This window comes from Micropterus dolomieu, linkage group LG10 (assembly GCF_021292245.1).
Source record: "Micropterus dolomieu isolate WLL.071019.BEF.003 ecotype Adirondacks linkage group LG10, ASM2129224v1, whole genome shotgun sequence".
In the NCBI taxonomy this organism is placed as follows: domain Eukaryota; kingdom Metazoa; phylum Chordata; class Actinopteri; order Centrarchiformes; family Centrarchidae; genus Micropterus; species Micropterus dolomieu.
Window position 1 is genome coordinate 23,231,282 of NC_060159.1, and position 22,101 is coordinate 23,253,382.

At 39.1% G+C, this 22,101-nt stretch overlaps 1 protein-coding gene across 5 annotated transcripts in view; it reads left to right on the plus strand.

Moving 5' to 3' along the window:
* Nucleotides 1-4,884: 4,884 nt before the first annotated feature.
* fam184ab (family with sequence similarity 184 member Ab) overlaps nt 4,885-22,101 on the plus strand; it is a 144,826-nt gene continuing 127,609 nt past the window's right edge. For all 5 annotated transcript variants that reach the window (XM_046061143.1, XM_046061145.1, XM_046061144.1 and 2 more), the window contains exon 1: nt 4,885-5,569. In XM_046061143.1, the coding sequence (XP_045917099.1) occupies nt 5,408-5,569 (162 nt within the window). In that variant the 5' untranslated portion in view covers nt 4,885-5,407. The remainder of the gene's footprint in view (nt 5,570-22,101) is intronic.

Consider the following 22,101-nt stretch of genomic DNA (forward strand, 5'->3'; position numbering starts at 1 on the left):
ATCATCATGCTGATCAGATTTCACCGTCAGTCATCAGCTATTACTTCAATTTGTCCCTGAATGTTTTATTCTGTTTATGCACAGAGGCTTTGTAGGTTTTGGTGGTAAATGATTGTAGATGCAGGGGATTTATCTGAGCTTATTGATGCCCCCTGCCCCTACTGTGGGTATCTGCTCATAAAGCAACAGCACAGCCCGAGTAATAACCTTGTATGCTGTAATGAATAATTTCAGCACCTGGGGGCTTAATCCCTTTTATTGATGGACCTTGAGGCTCTTTCTTGTTTAACCTGATAATAAATGCACTCTATGAATACTTACCATTGCTTTCAACTATTACTGAATACATCAAACTGTTTGTGTTTATGACTGTGTGTAGCACCACCAATAAGTTTTCACTGTCCTTAAAGGTTTAAAGAATTATTGACCCCCAACAAGACAAAGACAAAAATTAATGTCCCCATATTGGCTTCAAGCTCCAGTGAACAAGAGTGATTATGAAGTGTGTGTGTATACAGCATGTGTGTGCTTGTACTTTTCACATTGTGAATCTTTAAAGTGATATAACTTTAGGAAAGTGAGAATTAGGTTTATTGTGGTTTTACTAATACTCGGGTACACAGCTTCTCCACCTCTCAGTCGCTGTAACTAACGTGACCCACATAATATACAACACTGCAACAAAACGATCACCATTCCAGCTCACAAACCTAGTGTCACCTTAAGGTTGAGGATAGTGTGGGGGTGGGGGTGTGTGTGTGTGTGTGTGTGTGAGTGTGTGGGGGGGGGTCCACTTCAAGCACTGCTTACAAGGGATGGTTTTTAAAGAAGTGTTACAACCCATTCCATCCCTGTCAGCCATTGTTTAGCTAGCTGTATTAGTATGATAGTTTGAAATTATCAGGGGATCACAGGTAAGAAACTACAATTCAATCTAATATAAGTCAAACAATTTTATCTGCAAAAGAATAGATACTAAACAAAATATATTCTTGGTCAAAAAAATTACTTTCTTACCTCAGAATCAGTTTTTTCAGAAACCTATTGGAAATACAAAATTAATGTAGCTTCAAAAGCTACAAATGTCAAGATTCCCCTGATCCAAGGATATGGATTCTGGGAGATATATACGAACTCTAGGAGCAAGCTTTACTGAAAAATATTTCATATTACTTGCAGGTAAAAAGTGTATTTTGCAGAATTGGAAATCAGAGTTTCCTCCGTTGCAGTGGCAATGGTTAAATGAACCAAATTCCTACCGCACACCCGAAGAAATCCTATTCAGTGTGAGGAGGAACCCAGAGAAAACAATTTTACTAGCACGTCAGTATATAACTTGCTCCCCTTTACTATTTGTCTACTAAACTTCTATGATTATTTGGGACCTCATACAACTGTATTTTATTTTACTTTTCAGATGGAGCCAGCGGCACCGGCAGAAACTTTGGGCCCCATGACAAAAAATCTAATTGGTACGCACCGGTACATAGTATCAGTGCAGCTGTTTTCACCACATCTATAGGACCTAACTGTCCCATCAAAAGCTTTACATCACTCTAATTAAAGGCTTGCAATAGTCTTGTTTCTTGTAGTTCAATACTAGTACTAGCACAATATTTACTGCTGGTGATTTGTACATGCAAGTCTGCATACAGTATGCAGTTCACTATTTGATGCAAGATTAAAAGCCACCATAAAAATGTCCTTATGGCAATCTTTTACTGTCTCAATGTATTTTTATAGTAAAATTAGCTGTCATTTAACGGCCATAATTAAATCGAAATGAACGTATCAAACTGGATTATTTTAATATTGTCTGTAAATTACATGCAGGCTGAGGTAAGCTACTCACTGTTTCGAACTGTCCAGCATCCAGTACAAACAGAAGGTTGTTTATCATTTTATTTCAAAATGATCATTATGTGAGAAAATAATTTGTTTGAATTTCTGTCATTAATAAACATTTAATTTTCTTTATTGTTATGATAAATAGAGCAAGAGAGACAGAGAAATCCCTACAGACTCCCTGGAATGATGCTACCTGGCACGTCATTAACACCATGCTGCTCACCTTCTTCACTGGGACAGGGAGGCTACAGTTATGGGCAGACTGGGGTGCTGGTACATTAAGCCAACAGGTTAACACCACTCGCAGACTAAAGGCTGCCCACCTTTCTTGGTGAAAAACTGGGTTATAGATTGACATCCTTTCCTTTGTCTTTCCTCTCTTTCCTTTTTTGAAAACCAGATTTTGGTTTGCTAGGCAACATTGTGATCACTGTGTTTCTGGCGAAATGAAATGAACTGAAATGATCTCATGACTCCTACCTTATCACTCATTGGTGGAACTGGTGTTGTTACAACTTTGCCCATGTTACAACCATACCGGTCTCCCCTACTGCCTGCAGCCGCCATTCCAGTCAGATTAAATTTTTTATTTCACTTCAGTTAAGCTTTGATATATGAAGTGATGTCATTATAATTCAACTTGGTGCATTCATGTTCCTTGGAAGAACCGTGTACTTCATATGACCTGTTTTATTTAGAAGAAGTACTTTAGATTAGGAGGAGTACCATCTTTTTTGTAACATTTGGTTGTCTTGTTTTATGACCTCTGTGGAGCTAAATGGGAAGTGGCATGTTGAGTGTTAACATTCATTTGCAGACCAGATGGTGGACCAGGTTTTAATCTTTATGAAAACATGCAATGAAAGCTGAGGGGAAGAGGATCAGGTTGGACTCTCATCTTTCCCATTTAACATGAAATGACCGTGTCTTCTGATTACAGATCAGCAAATATTTATGTACCAAAAACGTCAGGCAAATGTGAAAACGTTCTTAGTATGCATTTATCTCGTAAACTCTCATACAAAACAATGGTGTTGGATGATAATGCATGTTTTTTCAGGTCAGCCAGGATAGCCAAGGCACAAACTACAAAATGAGCCTAATGTATAATTATTTGGTATTTGTCTTTGTATAAAAGGTGCATTATACCTAAATCACAGATATGTCATGTTGCATGTGTACTTTTAGCTGAGGTATATGCAAATTGTTTGTCTGTCATTTTGAGCTTTGTGCACATGGATTTAAACATCTAGGACTATTAAGCATCATGCTTTATTAGTTACATTGATAATCCATCCATCCATTATCTATAACCGCTTATCTGTGCAGGGTCATGCAACATTAAAAATATTTAATATAAAACAAAAGGTTAATAGTAATGTAATTATCAATTTAAATACAGTAGATTTAGATATACTTATTGTGAAGCTGAGGTTTATCCAACTTTGAATAATGGTATCATTATAGATGAAGACTACTTATAGTAAATGCATTAATGTTACGAGCAACCATAGACAAAATACAACTGTCACAGCCGTAACCAGTATTGATTTTCATAACCATGAAATATGGTTATACATCTGACATTGCTACTCTACTGAGCATGAAAATGACTGTAATTGTCACCTGTGGCATTCGGAAGCATTTTGTCAACTCTGGGTGAGAATAGCCAAACATCACACATCACACTGTTATGTATAAAATTTAACTTCCGCCCATTTTTTGAAAGCTTACCACCTCTCCTTCCACTACAATATGACAGCATTGTGAATTGTATGTGTGAATTGCTTTATCTCAACCCTGACAGAAAGGAGGGGATTGTAGAAAGTGCTCTAACATGCCCTACATAAACATTTATACTTCTTGATTATGAAATTAGATTTAAGTCCATAACTTTTTCCTAATAGGTTATTTATTGGGTTTGTTGGATATAGGTTAATTTTTGGATTCTTATTTTTATTGTAATGTACGTTTTGGTTCGGATTGTATTCTCTTAATGTCTTATTTTATTTCCCTTTTTTGTGATGATGTCATAGTCATACGGCTGGTTGAACAGAACTAATAGATGCAATTACAGGGTGAAACTCCAGCTAATTCAGCTAATTGAGATCAGCGGATTGACTTGAACCTACTGTTTATAATTCACTTCCGTTCAAATTGGCTTTATTGGCATGAGGAAACAGACGTTTACACTGCCAAAGCAAGTGTGAAATAAAAAGAAAAACAGTACATAAACAGAAGAATTGTAAGTGAGAGTATTAGGTCCACATTAAGGCAAAAAAAATAATTGAGTATGAAGATTTTTTTTTTAAAGTATTTTGGCATTTTGGGACAAATTCAACATGATGGGAATAAAGTCAAAATGGCGAGGATATAGTTGAAAGGGTACTTTGATTTTATTCTTGTTGTTTCGTCTTTATTCTCATTATTTGGACTTTATTTCTGTCAGTTCGACTTTATTCTCGTCAGTTCGACTTTATTCTCATAATTTCAACTTTATTCTCATCCGTTTGACTTTATTCTCGTCAGTTCAACTTTATTCTCATCAGTTCGACTTTATTCTCGTCATATCAACTTGATTATTTTGACTTGATTCTCCTCAAATTTATTCTCGTCAGTTCAACTTTATTCTCATCAGTTCGACTTTATTCTCAGAATTTCAACTTTATTCTCATCAGTTTGACTTTATTCTCGTCATATTGACTTGATTCTCGTCATATCAACTTGATTATTTTGACTTGATTCTCCTCAACTTTATTCTTGTCAGTTTGACTTTATTCTCGTCAGTTCAACTTTATTCTTGTCAGTTCAACTTTATTTTCGTCAGTTTGACTTTATTCTCGTCACATTGACTTCATTCTCGTTTCCTCATACATATACATATTTATAGGAATCGTGACGTCAGTCAAACACCCACACCTTGAACACGTCTGACATTCACCGTTATGTGCGCGCACTTTCCCTGTTAAGGATTCTGTCCGACAGCACGTGAACGCAGCGCTGCTCCCATCCTACGTGAATGCAGCATGAAGTGTTGAGGTGATCCATGGTAACAGAGGAGCAGCAGCCAACCGCTGAGCCTGTCCTACTCTCTCTCTCTCTGCCACAAACACACACATACCTTCAATCTCTACACACTCTCAGTCAATGTAGCCGGAATGCACCGAGTGGGAATCACTCTTAACGGCTCCCGTTGAGAAATTTCGGTATCAAGGTGACCGACCGGGAGCCAGTCAGCTTCACATCAGCGCCAGGTGACAGCAGACAGGACCCGCACCTCGGACCGCTGAAAGATGGTAGTAGCTAACGTTTCTTGGGCTTAAATTTACAAATTTCACCATTTGGTGTGTTATTATCCAGAGACGAACAAAATGAAACCAATTTTTGACAGTATGTGGGCTAAAAAGGCTTCATATATTTGATATTTTTTTGTTGAGTCTCGGCAAAAACCCGAAACTGTCCCAGTCCGCTCCACAGCTCGCTGGTCGTCTCAATAGCAGCGTCCAGTTTATTATTACAACCCACATCTCTCTTAAGCATCTAAAGCATCGTAGTGAAGATGGCGACTGGGTCGGGTTGGCAGCAGTATTACTGCCCTGCCGGTCAGGGGAAATTTACTCCCACATCGGCATCCAGCATGTCCTTTCCGACCGGCATCGCCCTGGAATATACCCAAGACCTGCACCTGAAGATGAGCAAGAAAATAGCACAGCTAACTAAGGTAAGGAGGCCTATTCTTCACTCTCCCTGAGCAGTGGATCAACCCTTGGGTTAAACCCTGTACCGTGTGAGAACTGGGCACCAAACTCCGTTGGGAATTTTGCTTATTTAGTACTCCATCTCTTATTGGCGAGCATTTCTAATAGGTAAAACAAGATTTAGATTTCTATCTGAATTTCACAAGTCTTCTAGAGCTTTCGGCGTTGATGTAACACAAAAATCTGTATTTCTCTTGCAAAAAATAATCAGCTTTTACTTTTGGTTCACAATGTTCACTACAGCCGTGTTTTGGTGGATGGAAACGGAATCCGGTGAACTAAAGATTCAAGTCGTATTTTAATAAAAAATAAAATACATGCTATGTACTTGAAAAATGCCGAATAAAACTTCAGCTACTGTTTTTTATTAAAATATCTCAAGACAAGTGATAAAAGCACGCGTAAGAGAATCCTAGAACTGCAATCAGTCAACGGAGTTTGGAGAAAATTCTTGTTCTCACTAGAAAGAACGGGAGGAAAGAGCTGCCTGAGGGCGAACCCTGTCTGTTCGGGTGCAGCATCCATCAATAGCAGGTCATTAGCCACGACAATTATCAGATAAGTCATTGACCACCTATTTCAACACACACTGTGCTGGCATTTTGTTTAACTTGCCTGTGTAAATGTTGTTCTGGGGGGCTTTTAAGTTATGCAGCTAAATAAGGCACTTCCTCCAAACTTTGATTCCTCATGATGACTAGCAGTATTTGAATATGAGACAGGATTGTCGGTAACTGGGCATTGAATATTCCATTACAGTCGTACAATTCCCTGTACCCCCTCCTTATTAGCTTATTTAGGCCTATAATATTTTATTCCATGTCTTGCAATTTCCCTGTAGTTATGCCTGAGTGTATGTGTGTTGAATTAGAATTTTTGTGTGCCTTTTGATGTACATTACAGTTAAATATTTATGCATACAGCATGGTATCTTTCAGAAATCTATATGTACTGTTTATATACTGTATTAGATTTAGGAGCTCATTAACAGGAATTAGTTCAGTTAAAGATTTTATTTGCTTTGGCCCAGCTGACTAAGATGTATAATTTCTACACCAACCTTACCTTTCAAGGGCATTTCAAATGCTGTCTGCCCCGAGGAGCAGTGCTTTCATCTATCACTTGCCAAAATGACAGGGTTTCAACTTCTAACACAGAGTAACAAACGTCTCCACAACATTCACCCAGGGTCTAAGCATGTTTGTGGCTCCAGTATATCATTATCATCAAGCTGTAGGTGTACCGGTGCCTTGCACGTTTCCAGGTGGCTTTCGAGAGATGCCTCCTCTTTGCCACTGAAGGGTTTGACACCTTCAGTCGGTTATATCCTCCAAGGATTCACTACTGACACTAACATTTGTGCTCTCAGTATTTTTCTTTGTGCTGAGGAAGTGGTTAGGCTGAAAAAAAAGCATAATACAGCAGCCTTGGGCTAGGTGTGTGCCAAGCCTTTAGTGCAGTACGGGCTGTTTAAAGTCACATTGAAATGACAAAAAAATTATTTTTCACCTTGTTGGCTAATTGTCTTATACCATCCAGTATACCTGTTACATAGGCATACTATACAACGATTTCAACCAACAGATATATTTTTATACAGTCATGCCCACACACCTTGATCCCTGCTCATTACTTAACCAACTATAATCTAGAAATCTCTGAGATTTTATACTATATACTAGTGGGATGCGATGGCGCAATGGATAAGACTATGATTTTGGTGTGAGAGACCCAGGTTCAACTCCCCACTGTGACCCATCCACCATTGTGTCCTGAGCAAGACACTTGAGGTCCAGAGGTGTGCGACCTCTGACATGTATAGCAATTGTAAGTCACTTTGGATAAAAGCGCCAGCTAAATGAATAAATATAATGTATTCTGATGCCATCACAAGAAAACAACTGTGTGAAATAACTAAGTTTAATACTCTCAATAATTAAATTAACACCAATTAGAAGTGATTTTGGGATTGAAATGCAGTGTCTAAATTTAGATTTGCTTTGCAGAATTCAGAATACAAGCCTGATAAACATTGGTTTGTTAACACTGGGATACAGCATTTACAGCATGACTTTACCTCCTTGAGAAAACATTTAGCCATGTTTTAACGTACATGTGTAGATTTATTTTGACCTGCAAATTACAGAAAGGGCACAGAACAATGCCAAATAACACCCAAAAAAAAGCACCAAAGATCGTGCTTATTGGGAAAAATGATGCACAAGACATTAAAGTAGAGCTGCCTCACCAGCTGTGCTAAATAAGCATTATTATGCACAATTTAATTTTTTCACATTTCAGTTCATCTCTTTGAGGGATAGGCCAAGCATATAGTAGCATCAGTGTCTTGGAATCTGAACACTAATGCTTTTGTAAACCTCTGCCAAGGATTATTTGTATTCCATTGTGCAATTTAAAACTCAAATATTAACATTCGTCTTGCTATAACGCTGTGTAAAGAGCTTTTTTGTGTTTGTCGATGTGACATCTCAGCTTTCTGTGGTTATGAAGGGGTTGGGCAGACGAATGACTTCATCACAGGTTACTGAGTTGAGTTTCACACAGTTTTGAATGCCTGTACTATTGGTTTTTGCAGACATTTATGTTAGACCCAACAAAGAAATGAATCAAATAAATCATTGGATAATCTATCACAAAGAACTTTACATAATTGCTTATGAAAAGTCCACATTTTACCAGCTTTATTTGAAATAGTAATGCAATATTAAACCTAATTACATTTATTCTTTCTTCGTTCTTTCCTTGACGATGGCATCAGAATAGTACCAGGTAAAAACTTAGGTGAGCTGTATTTCCAACTAGTATTTGCCACCAAAAACAATAGTGAATGGTATTTTCATATGTCAAGTCACATGCTTCCCACACATTCCCACAGGCATCACATCTGAGCCTCGTATCTCCGTGCCTTGTTGTATTAGGCCACAGCAAAGCAGGGGAATAGGCCGATAGCAATGCAGGCCATCTGCTCACGCTGACCGCTGATCTCTGTGGAGCGAGAGTCGCGTTCAGGAATAAACAGCAACCTTGAAACCTCTCTGAGCATCTCTCGGACACATTATAGGCTGAATGATTTTCGTTTTTTCCCAGCCTTGCTGTGTCTGAGGGTGACTCGAGATCGATTGAGGCATCTGTAGGACGGGCTTATATATTTCTATTTCCTTTCCTTGTTATGTTTTGGGGCATTTTGACTGGCCCATTTCTCTTTTGATTCTGATTTCCGATGATTATCTGCTCTTTAGTACTGCACCAATACATAAGAAGAGAACCAAGGGGAAAAAAGTGACTGGCGCACAGACGAACGTACAGTCTACAGCAGTGTTGTAAGTTCAGTGCACCTATGGCCTAGCTGTGACGCAAACAGTGGCTCTATACTCTTTTGCAGGGACTTCATGCGTAGTCAGTAAGTCAGTCATTGATCGCTACTCTCCTGCGGCATTGACTTCCATGATTCGTGATGCAAGACTTGTTTGCTGCCACTGTTATTTAAGACTCGTTGCAGTAATTTTTAATCCCACAAAGCTGCTTTCCGGCCCTTTGTGTAGTTCAGGCTCTGCGAGGATTTTGCTGTCATATTTTGGAAAGCCTGTATTTCACAAGTTATACCCTCTGATGGTTTTGCCTTTATTGTAGTGCCTCTGTCAGAAAGACGGCGATGTAGGGTTTTTGCTGCTATGGCAACAAGTTTTATATAAATTATAATTCAGGGCAGTGGCATGTAAGAAGTGGCCGTGGATTTGTGAAGGAATAATGCTCATTTTGTAGCCTGTCCACAGTGAATCAGGACTGAAGTTTCTGGTTGTTGTCAGAGCACTGGGAAACAGAGAGCACTGCATGTCATTCTGCATAGTCAGGAGAATGCCTTATAACAAAATGTATTACCTAGCCTAGGGTGTGTGTGTGCACGCGCAGATGTGTGTCATCAGCAATGCCTGACTGACTTTACTGTCAAAGTGAGTCAGAAATAGACCTCTGAGCTCTCCATGTATTTCTGGACGAAGGGATTGAAAGAGACAGAGGTAGTGAAATACTGTAGTGTGTATTTGTGTGTGTGTGTGTGCGTACAGTGTTTGCAAGTCATATTCTGTAGCGCTGCAGCACCATCAGCATCATCGTGCACATATAACATTTCAGCAAAGTAGGATTCAAATGATGAAGAATACATTTGAAAAACTACTTTTTAACCACAACATTAAAAACTCTGCCGAAATCCTTCTGCCTGCTCTTCAATATTCCTGAAGCTTTTCTAAGTCTAGGCTCTGTCAGTTCTTTATGAAATTGTGTAGCAGATACTGCAGATACTGTGGAATCAACTATACCAATATGTGGGTGTACAGATACAGTCCAACCCGCAGATATTGGCATTTTTTAAAATTGAAACGAAAAGAAAGAAACTACTGGAATCCAGTGAAACATTATAAATGATGATTCCACTTTGTAGTGCAAAGCAAACTGAAATAATGAGAGGTTTCGGTGTTATTCTCTTCATGCATCCATCATCTCAAAACTGTCAAGTGTTGCTCCTTTCTCTGCCTGTGCTTCTTCCCAAAGACCACCAAAAAAATTTAAATTTACAGAAACTGCTGCAGGAAAGAAATATTTCTAGTGGATAGAAACATTGAAATAGAAATATTGACAGATAATAGTCTATAGGCTAAAATCTGAGAAATAGGACCTTTTATCAGCAGAAGTCCCGTTCACAGAGTGACTGTATTGGCTGAAAATACTGCTGAAAACACACAAATACGCTGTCATCACTTGGCAGCAACATTAAAGCCAAGATGCATGTGTGTGCGTGCATGTGTGTCTGTGTGTTGATACCATAATCCAGGGGTGGTAGTGCAGTGATCTGTGTAGCCAGGGCAGGGTTAGAGAGCAGATGGTCAGAGCAACATGACGCCAGACTTGGGAATAAAGTAGATCCCATCCAGGCCAATACTGCTCATTCAACACCAAAGCTGCAGTTTGTGTTGCCATTGCATTTTGTGCCAGATGTTTAATTTTGAAAAAAATAAAAAAAATAAAAAATGTATATTTTTAAATATAAATATATAATTTTCCTGATAGAACTATCAAACAAATTAAGTGGAAAATACCCCTACCACTACAATATCCACTGCTGCTGCTGATACTGTTATTACTCCTAAGTATTATTAGTCGTAATAAAACTTTTTGCTATTTCTGATATTACTGCTACTCTCACCTCTCGATCTGTTGTCTAAATGTGGCAAAACAAATGAGGATTCTTGGGTTATTAAAACCTTGATAACATCCTCTTAATCGAACAGAAAATTCAAGAATCTTCCCAAGACACAGATTAGAATCAGCTACTGTGAATTAGCTGTTGAGATGTTACATTTTGCGAGAGATTTTTGGTGGTCTTTTTTAGACCCAGCATTTAATGCACCTCTACATATTTCATGGAGAATAATTGCTCTTAAGTGTGTGAGTGGTGTAAAAGATGCAGTGCATGAGAGACGACAAAACAAGCCGACTTGACATCTCATTACAAGCTGTTATTTATTGCAGAAAACATGAAGTGCGACGAGCAGTGATGTCACCGTTTCAGTCCTGAGAGTCTTTTCTGGAGGTGACAAACTGGATTGCCCATCACAGTAGCTGAAAGTACTGGCCAGGAATATCAACTTTGTAATGTCTAAATATAATTTTAGGAGAATACAAACACAGGGGAGATGTGTGTGTGTGTGTGTGTGTGTGTGTGTGTGTACATGGTCGCTTGCTGCTGCTGTGAGGAGTACAGCTTATTAACCTCTGCAGGATGCTCCTTTACTGATTGTCACAATTCTCCGTCAGATTTCATTAAGATACGCTCACACACACACACACACACACACACACACACATATATACAGAGAGAGAGGGAGAAAGATAGGGGAAGAGAGAGGGATATTGGCCTCAAGCACTATCTAGTACAAATAAAATACTCCCGACAAGCCTGTTGACTTACACAGACACACATACACGGTGGCTCATAGATTCGCGAGGTGTGTATGGAGGATGATTTGATGAGTCATTCTTAATGTTTGACCTTGAATGTTTCCTCTGCCTTTCGGACAGCCAGAAGCCACATTTCTACTACTCTTCTCTGGCCCGTTGCAGTTGGCTGATGCACCAGCCAATCGTGTTGCAGCAACAAGGCGAGACATAGAGCCAATGCTCGACTGGACAGTTATAGAAGGCTGATTTATCAGACAAATGTTCTGTTGTCTCTGTGGAGAGTCTCATAAGGGTCCGTCAGTGTCGTCCACCTCCGATATGATAGAGGTTTATCTGTAACCACAGCCAGAGTGTTTTTATTATTACTTTTATGAGATGTCTGACCTGAGAACTCATTCCAGCGTGGTGTGTTGGTATTGTACTCAACAGACTGTAAGATTCACTGAATGACTAATGTTAATGTAAGGTTTTTAGGTTATGAAATTGCATTCATTGTATAACAATATAGTAAATACTAGTGGCTTTAATCAACGATATTGGCTTTTCACTACTTCATCAAATCCATAACACTGTCAAATAGTATTGTTGGTATTGTATTCATTTTGTAGAAGCTTTCTTTTTACGTGCTTCTTTGAGCTATATTCCATCAAAAATATGACTGTTGATATTTGAAAAGAAATCCCTGTTAAAAAGCTGTTTATACACAGAAAGAGAGACGACGCTGATCTAATCATAATTTTTTCCTTTAAAATGAACCATCAGGTGTTTTACACCTGTCTGCTCCTCTATCCTCTTTCTCCACTTCCTTTGTAATATCCTTGCTTTCTGTGTTCATTGCTGTTAGGCAGAGGAGGAGGAATCTGTCTTCGCTTAGTGAGATTTTAGCTTGTTCAAAGCTGAAGCATTTGTGAAGAAACAAAACATGGCTAAGAACAGGATATTTCCTTCTCCTCTATGAGCCAGTAATGGGCCCGCAGTATGTAACAGATCATTGCTTTGCCATAAATTGCCTGCAACAAGCCTCGCTCTGCACAGAATTGTTTAACTGTGAGAGCTTTCAGGTGATGGAACAGTCCTTCTGGTGGCCATATTGAAAGGCAGCAGCTTGTGGGCAACAGCAGCTGTGCAGAGTTGTGTTTGTAGATATACAACATGTCCACGCCATTAGAGTTGGAAGAGAAACAGTAGGTTGTTAGGCATGCATTCTGAAATGAATAAAATCAGGAGGATAAAAGAAAATTAAAGGTATAAACCTGTATACATAACAGCCTTAATGTGGAAAAAGTAATTACGTTGCGTTAATAAGAACATGGGTGCATTTAGTCAGCTGAAAACCCCATATACAGTCCATTTTTAATGACAACTGTGGGCCAGGTTTCTTCTCCACTCGCTTGTTTCATTTCACTCATCTCTTCTGCCTTCCTCTCTCTGTTCCTATTTATTATATTTATTTCAGCCAAAGAACCTGCCAGGATGTGTTTGGTTTTAACCCACTAATTGAAGGACAAATAAATCAGAAGGTATGATCTAATGTAATATTTTTGCATTAAATGATCCTATACTGATTTATAAATGTTCAACAGTGTATATAGGTCTTACTTTTCAATACTTTAAATGGGTAAATACCTGAATCCGCCTTCAAAAACGGATTTTGACTGAAAGCCACTGAAAAGTCTAGACTTCCCAACTTGACACCAGCCCACACATTTAAGTAGAAAAGGGAGCTTTTTGGCAGACATTATTTGTGGAGTATGCATCTGGATTTGAGAGGCTAAAGTCTGCTTTGACTTTCTCTTTGTTTCTTGGCAGCAGTGTGAGTCTGCATGGCCACCAGGGACCTGTCTTTACTCACTGGTTTCTATTTTTTGTTCCTGATGGGAGAGACAGACAAAGAAGCACCCGAAACTAACGGTTAACCCTTTGTTTACCACTTCAGGAGTGTCATTCAGATGTGCTTTTAAGACTAAGAGGAACATCTGCAGCATTTCAGTTTTCAGTTTCACAAAGTCTTTCTTTGATGTGTTTTCATTACATATGGGATGTATAATTTTTAGCCAGGACCTGTACCCAATTAGAGTGAATATAATGTGGGCCTTTTTAAGACCTCTATGCATTGGAGACAGGTCTCTAATAACAATGTTTGCAGAAGAAGATCTCTAATTGCATTTTGCTTACAGCAGTCATCACTGCACATACTTAATGTTGCTTTGATAGTAGATTGGTGCTAAAAGAGGCTAACCCTCTGAACAAATAATAAGCGACACATCACACCAATGACTGGCTAGGAGTGTGACTTCATCATCACTGAGCAGGGAGAAAGTTGGATCAGGCACGTAGAGAAAGGAATTGTCTGCATATTGTGACACGTTTTTTTTTACACTAATTTAAAGAAGCCTGTGTGAAATAATGTATAAACATATCCATATCTTTTAGATTATATATTAACCAAATGGGTTGATGATGACTATTTTGCCCTTTCCTTCTGTTGTTTTTCATTTTACTGAAGACCTTGCCCATCTTGGCTCTTTCTAGAATTGGCAGGCCTGTTTACTCCTCTCTCCTTCACGTCCTCTCTCCATGTCTCTGTTTATCCGTCTGTCCTTCCCTCAAGCTAAAGGACATCCAAACAACAGCGGGGCTCTCTATGACTTCACCCAGCCCTTGGTCTGTCTTCCCATTAATATAAGATTAAACTGATCCCTGAGGGGATATTTGGGCCATTGTAAGAGCAAACAGAGACAGAACACAACAAATTTCACACATAAATAGTCATGTTCAGTGTTGGGCAAGTTACTCAGAAATTGTAATATATTACTAGTTACTTTTTACTCCTTATAAAACTAATAATATTACTTTACCTATTACTACATTACTTTCTAGTGTTTCCCTCAGAATGACAGCATGGGGGGGGCAGCGGCACGAATATATGCTCCTCAATGCAGCTCCTCAATCAAATATGATTTTAAATATACCTAGGAAAAAGACAGAAAGTCAATATGTGGCGGCATTGATAATTATTGGAAACTCTGCTTTCACTACCACCTCCCTTCACACCCAAACAAAGCAGTATCTCCCGACTTTTTAACTAACATCATATTCATAACAGCAGCCAAGAGTGTGTTTTTTACAAAACATATAGGCCTAACGTTTCTTTACACCACCAGCTGAAATAAAAAAAATATCCCGACTTTTGAACTACTGTTTTTCTGCACATGTAGCCTTTTATAAGAGCAGTATTCAGTATTTTTACAAAATGTTACATTAACGCCACTCTCTCCCGACTAGTCCAAGCATCAGTGACAAGATAAGTTTCACGTTGCTGTGCTGCTTTACAATAGACAAAAATGTCCCCATTGTAGAATGTGACACAATAATGGCAGTAACTACTTACAGCTGTGGAAAGAATGCCTCTCTCCCTCGGTTTCCTTTCTTCCTTTAGTTTTTGGATGTCAGCGGAAATGAACAACAAAGTCCGGTGTCGCTAACCTTCTGCACAGTCGCGCATTCACGTTAAGGATGGTGCGTTGAGTAACGCAGTTACGCAGCGCTACTTGGATTAGTAACTGTAATAACATTACTGTTTTAGAGAAGTAATTAGTTAGACTACTTACTGGGAAAAGTATTAATAGTAATATTACAGTAACTGTAGTTACTGCCCAACACTGGTCATGTTAGTATAATAACTAGACATTTATATTATTTAGTGTAAATTTAATATATTGTATGTGGCTTAAAAAATTTTAAATGTTGAGACTTTGGAAGTGAGCAAGTGAGAATTGAAAAACAAGAATAGAAAAGTCTCATATAGCCTCTTGACACAATAGTAACACAATATTTTTTGGTATTCATCAGCCAGAGCCACGTTTCTGTAGAAGTCAGCAGTTTGTGCAAAATACATTTTAAGATCAACTAGAAGAGTGCAGATCTCTTCCAGGCCTGGTATCGCCAGATGGCGTTTCACGTGTCATTTCACAAGATTTTGTGTCTACTGACTTATATTGTGCAGAAATGGTGTCATTTTACGCATAAATGTCATAGAGAAAAAAAAAGTTATGTGACATAATATATAGAGTGATAAATTCTGTCTAGTGACATTGTGGTGGATAGGTCCTACAAATTATTTTCATCCAGGAGGTTTGTGTCCTGTGTGAAACCAAAAGTCAATGTTGATTTATTTTCATTTACGTAATGTACTTCGCTTACGTCATGTACATAACATACTTTAACAAACGTATGCGAACTTAAAATAACTGACGTAATAACTTACCTACCTACCGCCAGTTAGGAGGAGTAAGGAGTCAGCAATCTATGGTGGTATAAAACAAAGCGGTCAATAAAATAGGTATTGTGACTTATCGCAACCACAAGTGTAAATGTGCACAAAAAATATTCTCCTGATGGGTCCGGTAGTATACAAGATTATCAGATACAGGCACAACCAAACTCATGATCATTTTCAGGCTTACATCTAGCGGGGCTAAAAAATTTATTAATTTTACAAAATCAACATTTCAGACTGAACTAGACCCTGAACTGACTCCATTAGAGGGATGATAACAGAAGGGGAGGAAAGATTTGTGCATATTGTAAGTCACAAAGAGAAGTCACAAAGAGAAGTCACAAAACGCTTCTCTTTGTGACTTACGATATGTTAGATGTTCCTTTTAATTAATTTCTGGTCCTTGTACCTTGACTAGATGTACAGTAAAGCACTAAACCTAAATGCTCACCATGATTCAAAAAGCTGTAATGCCAACAGTGGTTCAAAAACATTCTTCCAACTTTGAGGTTTTAGCCTATTTATCTATAATTGAGCAGCCCCAAGCAAGAATGTTAAAATCCACCTGTCTAATCTCCCTAATCAAAAAGTAGGGCTTCAACAAAATATAGCCTCCCAGCTTCACTAACTGGGGAGCTGTAGATTCACCCTATTTGTCCAAATTAAATTATTTTGTTGATATGGGCACCTTGCTGCCCAGGGGAACTGACAAACCAAAACCTAAATCACACACCATAGAAAATTCTGCTGCTTCACTGCTCCCTGTGTTTTCAAAACACTTAAACAAGACACACTTCTGCCTGCAGCCCAATCAGCCGCTCAGCTGCAGCCAGCTGTGCTGTCCGTTGTTTATTCTGATGTCGGTTGATGTCAGAGGGACTACAACTAAGTTTTGTTTTGTTCTTGCTGCCTCTGCATTTCAAACTTTAAAAACAACTTCTCATTGTATTTATGCAGATGACATTAAGGATTACTGAAAATTTAATGACGTCCTAAGGAAACGTTACTAAATATGCAAAGCCTCAGGCTGACCAGATAGCTGTGCTGCTAGCTGGGATGATAAAGATGCCAGGTACAATCCTGATGTTATACTAACCAACATGAACTTATTAAAACACAAATTTATTTAAATTTAAAAAGATGCTGTATTTGTAAACTTAATAAATTATAAGTTCATTATGTATTATAGATTTGTGTAGCTCTGTTTTATGTTCAGGCTTTTGGTTTATCAAGTAATTTCAGTTGATTAAAAAATTTTACTCAATCCTATTGATATATTTATTATTAACAGGACATGTAAGATTGTCTAAGGCAAAAATGTATTTACAATTTTATTCTCCTCCATGTTTCCTTGTCACTGTCTTCTTCTGCAGTGGGTGTAAAACCAGCTTAGAGGTCCATTTACCGCCACCAACTGTGTCACGTGAAAACGTGGTAAACAGTCCAGCTGCCCAAATTGCAACTTGTGTGGGACCTGGATTCCCAAGATCATGAAAATCCACCTGGTTTGCTATAGCCTGCTCGGGATAGATAGCAGAGACACTAAGGCTTAGTCCTCGCGGTGGAAACGGTGTTCAGTGTTTCCCATACGTTAATTTATTTGTGGCGGCCCGCCGCAATATCAACACTGACCGCCACAGATTGATTTTTGATTTTTTTTTTTACTAGGCCTATTTAAAATCGTATTTGATTGCAGAGCGCTGCAGCGCGTTCACGCAGCACATCCTCTCACCCTTCCCCCCTCTCTCTCTCTTTCTCCCTCACAGCTGCACAAATCTGTCCGACGCAAAGCTGTCAATGTTGGGGACCCAGCTTAAAGAAATTATTAGCAAGCATGAATGGAGCCTAGCTAATAAGGAGAGCTAAGTTAATGTTAGAAAACACCTGGGTTTTCGACGCTAGCATGCTGTATATAGCTGGTAGTCATTATCGACTGCACTGCACTTAATATAATATGTGAGACACTGTGCTCTACCAAAAGGTTCAGGTCAGGTGCGTAGGCTGGCCTCCAAATATCATTCATAGATATGGAGGCTCAGATTCTACAAAGGCAAAGTAAGGTCATCACACTTTCTTTCTATGGCCCATGTTAAACATGAATATCAAAGTGAGTGGAGGCTAGTTAGACCAGTGGTTCTCAAACTGAATCTTCTTCACCAACCTCAGCTTCACCAACCGTGACTCACGTAGTGACTCATCAGTTGAATTTCAAATCATTAATAATGAGCTGGGGGAAATTAACATTTCTTTTGTTGTCTCAAAAGCAGTCTCAATCACAACATGGATTTGCCAGACTTAAGATTTGGGTTGCCAGTCTGAGCACAGCCTGTGACACTGCCAGCTCTCTTGTTAATGCTGCTTGCTTTTCAGTCGACATAAAATGTGGACAGTCAGCTGTGGATTCGCAGTATAATACCACAGCAGATTGTTCAACTGGCTCGTGTTAACAGCGCTGCTCTGCTTTCCTCCAGCTCTCAGTTTTTTTTAAATCTGTGTACTTGTTTGTATGACAGCTCTGCAGGTAAGCTATGACACTCTACCCTTGTCTTTTTCATCACCCCATTAAACAGACGCGCGCACACACGTGCACAGCATCTCAGCCTTAATGCTGCCGCTGTGTTTTTCTTTGACTTGATGCAGCGATTACGAGCCCACATGCGCAAACTGGACCAGTCTTCTCTCAGGCTTGTTGTTTTCATGAACTATAGGGTTCACTCATTCCCATTGCGTCTAAAATACAACAAATGATGAGATCACAGAGACGCATGCACTCGCCCACGCACGCGAAATGGAGAGGCTGCAGGCTACAAGTGCCATAGACATTGATGCCACTGCTAATGGAAGTCAGTGTGCTGTGACTGTGAGCAAAACAGAGAGGAAAAGAGAGAACAAGCTATGCTTTTCCCAGAGGGATCCTGTGCCAAGCTATTCTTAACACTTTCTCCATGATGACTGTCCCATTCATACATCACATCGTGTGCATACACAGACTGTCTTTTCTCTGATGATCCCTGAAACCAACATCTCCATTAGAGTCCAGAGTCACATTTGAATAGAATACATATAAGATGGTAGACCCTATAGTTGTAGAGAATTGCCTCTAGGCCTGTGGATGTGATCTACAGCATGACTCAACAGAAAGTGATCACACCTTAAATGATTTTCATGGTCCAGTGCCTGACCTGGTGCTGGCAAAGGACAAGCAAGAGGTTGTAAATCAGACAACACGGTATGCGAGATCACCTACTGGACCAGTTAATTCTGGCTTTTGCTTCATCTCTAATACTGTGCAATATGTGTGGAAATATTTGTCTCCTTATGATAAATTAAAATCAGCAACATAGTGTTAGATTTGAGAATGAATGGTGGCTTTGTAGTGCTCTTTGCATGCGCTGGTTAAATAGATAATATCCTCTATCATGGTACATGTTATTTTATATCATGATGTTTTGATTATACTACATTTACTGGAAAATCAATTGAGATAGTTGGGAATATCAGATTATTTGCGGCCAATGCAGCAGCTGAGTGGGCCAGAACAAGACGAGTCTTCTAACAAGCCTTGAAATGTTTGTTTTTGGAACCATGGACAATGAAAACATGAACACACATCACAAGAGGCAGTAAATCTCACAGTGTATTACCTAGTTTGTTACTGATTATACTGAAATTTACGAATGCATTGTGCTTTGTATAGAACTGAGACAAACGATTAATTGATAAGTCGTCTACTGAGCTGAGTATTAAATCAATCAACCATTTAGAAAAATTCTCTGGTTCCAGCTTCTTAAATGTGAACATTTTCTGGTGCCTTTACTCCTATATAACAGTAAACTGAATATCTTTGGGCACGAGTTGAGTTCATCTTGGGCTTTGGGAAACACTTACCACCATTTTTCACCATTTTCTGACATTTTATGGACTGAACAGTTGATTAATCGAGAAAATAAACAATAAAATTAATTGTTAGTTGTTTGGATAAACTCCTTTTCAGTTTGTGAGAAATAGACATTTGAGTCTACAAACGGTTACCATGACTACAAATACATTATCACATTAGGCTATATGCAAATTGTTACCATGGCAACTTTGAGCCATATCTCCCAGCACTGGTAGTTTAATTGACAATTGTTTATATGGCATTGTTAAGTCCTGAAAATTTTGCTTTTTATTCTTAATTTGCAAACAAATGTAACTAGTCAGTCTTACAAATGAAACACTGTGATGTACATTTGAAGTTTCCAAGAAGATGCATGACTTTATTTAACATCTTCATGTGTTTTTGCTTCTGTAATGAAGCTGTCACTAGCCGATGTTTTATTTATTTACTATTTGCTATGGCAGACGGAATTCAAAATACAAATTTCTTGCCTCCAGAAGTTTGCCCATCATGGGGCACTGAAATGTTAAGAGACACATGAAGTAGTGTATTTGTGTGTTCACTAATATGTGATTATTCAATTTGGACTTGCAGGAAAAGGCTAGTATTGGACACGCATATACAACCTTGCAAGTTATATAGGGAATACATTACAGTGTTAAATGTCCCAACGCAGTCATTCTACTGAGACAGCCCACCCTGCGGGCACAACTGACAACCTTTAAGACAAGAGGGAGACATTAGAGACACAGACGGGGACAGGGAGAGAAAGATGAAGACAGGACACAGACAAGACACACTGAGGCATGAGTAAGGAGCAAAATCCAGACTATTTCACTGAAGACCGACTGAGAAGCAGGTGATGGAGTAGGCCCCATTATTCAACAGCTGTGGACATTTTTTCACACACACACAAACACCTAAAACCAGGCATCTGTGGCTGAGGTCAGATTAGATCAAGCTTGCCCACAACCAACCTGTGTGTGTGTGTATGTGTGTGTGTGTGAGAGAGTGAGTGAGTGTGTGCATGCATGTGTGGGTGTAGGCAGGTATTACTTGTGTTGTGGGGACATAAATCAGTTAATACAATCACAGTGTGGGCAAGTCCCCATAACGTAAATCATTAAATTTTAGGGTGACTTGGTTTAAGGTTAGGGTTAGGCAAGTAATGATTATGGTTATGGTAAGTCTCCAGAAAATTGATGTCAATGTAATGTCCCCGAAAGTGATGGAAACACAACTGTGTGTGTGTGTGTGTGTGTGTGTGTGTGTGTGTGTGCGTGTGTGCGCAGTGCTGGATATATTTGAAACTGCTGTGTTGTATTTTGCCTCTGGGCAGGGTCGGTGTCAGTCAGGGTTAGCCCATGCAGTGAGGGAGACAGCTGGAGAGAGATGGTCGATTGGACAAGCCAGCCACCACCTGGACAGACAGACAGACAGACACACACACACACACACACACACGCGCGCACACACACACACACACACACACAGAAAAGAAAAGATAGAAAAACAGGAAAAACGAGTCACTAACAGAGAGTGTCACTGGGTGGTTTGCCAGCAACAGACAATGCTATTGTTCATTTAAAATTTAAATATTACTGTACGTGGTAGGAGGTGAAGAGCTGGAGAGTGTGAGGATCCAACTTAGAATGAGATAACATTGTTAAATTTATGGTCTACTGAACTACGGTGGGTGGCGAGATTGGCATTTGAAAGGCAGCCCAGTATCCCTGTGAATTGCGTTTTGTACAAGTGCTTAGTCAGTGCAGGAAAGGGTGTGCTTTTTATGCAGCAAGGCGGAAAGTAGGGGTCTGAGATGAGCATGTGCTGTGTCTGGCTCTCATGTGGAAGACCAAAACAAGAATCTTTTCCTAACCATAGCTTACATGTGCAGACCAGAAGAAGCAACACTGAACGCACCTATTGGTGCCGACGTCAAATGGTACCATGTTGGTCTCGATCTATTCAATAGCCTACGTTGTTAACAACAAGCCTCCTCCACACATTCCTCAGCTGCTGTTATGAAAACAGAATTATGGGTGACAATATCCAAAACGCAAATTGGGATCTTAATATGGAAATGAGTAAATAATTTTCCATTAAAGAAAAGTTGGGGGAAAAAAAAGTGTGCTGTCAATTATAGTTCTTTTAAAGAAACAAAATTGGAACTGGAAAACAATGGAGACGACAGGTTAGACAAAATCGCAAAATTGGAATCGGCAAAGAAAATTGCAATCAGTGCTGAGCTCTGTCATAACCGTAATCACAGGTTGTGCCCAACATCATCATTCTTATCTGGCAGTAGTGCTCTGAAAATGACAGGTCTAGTTGTTTTTTAACAACTGACAACAAAACCT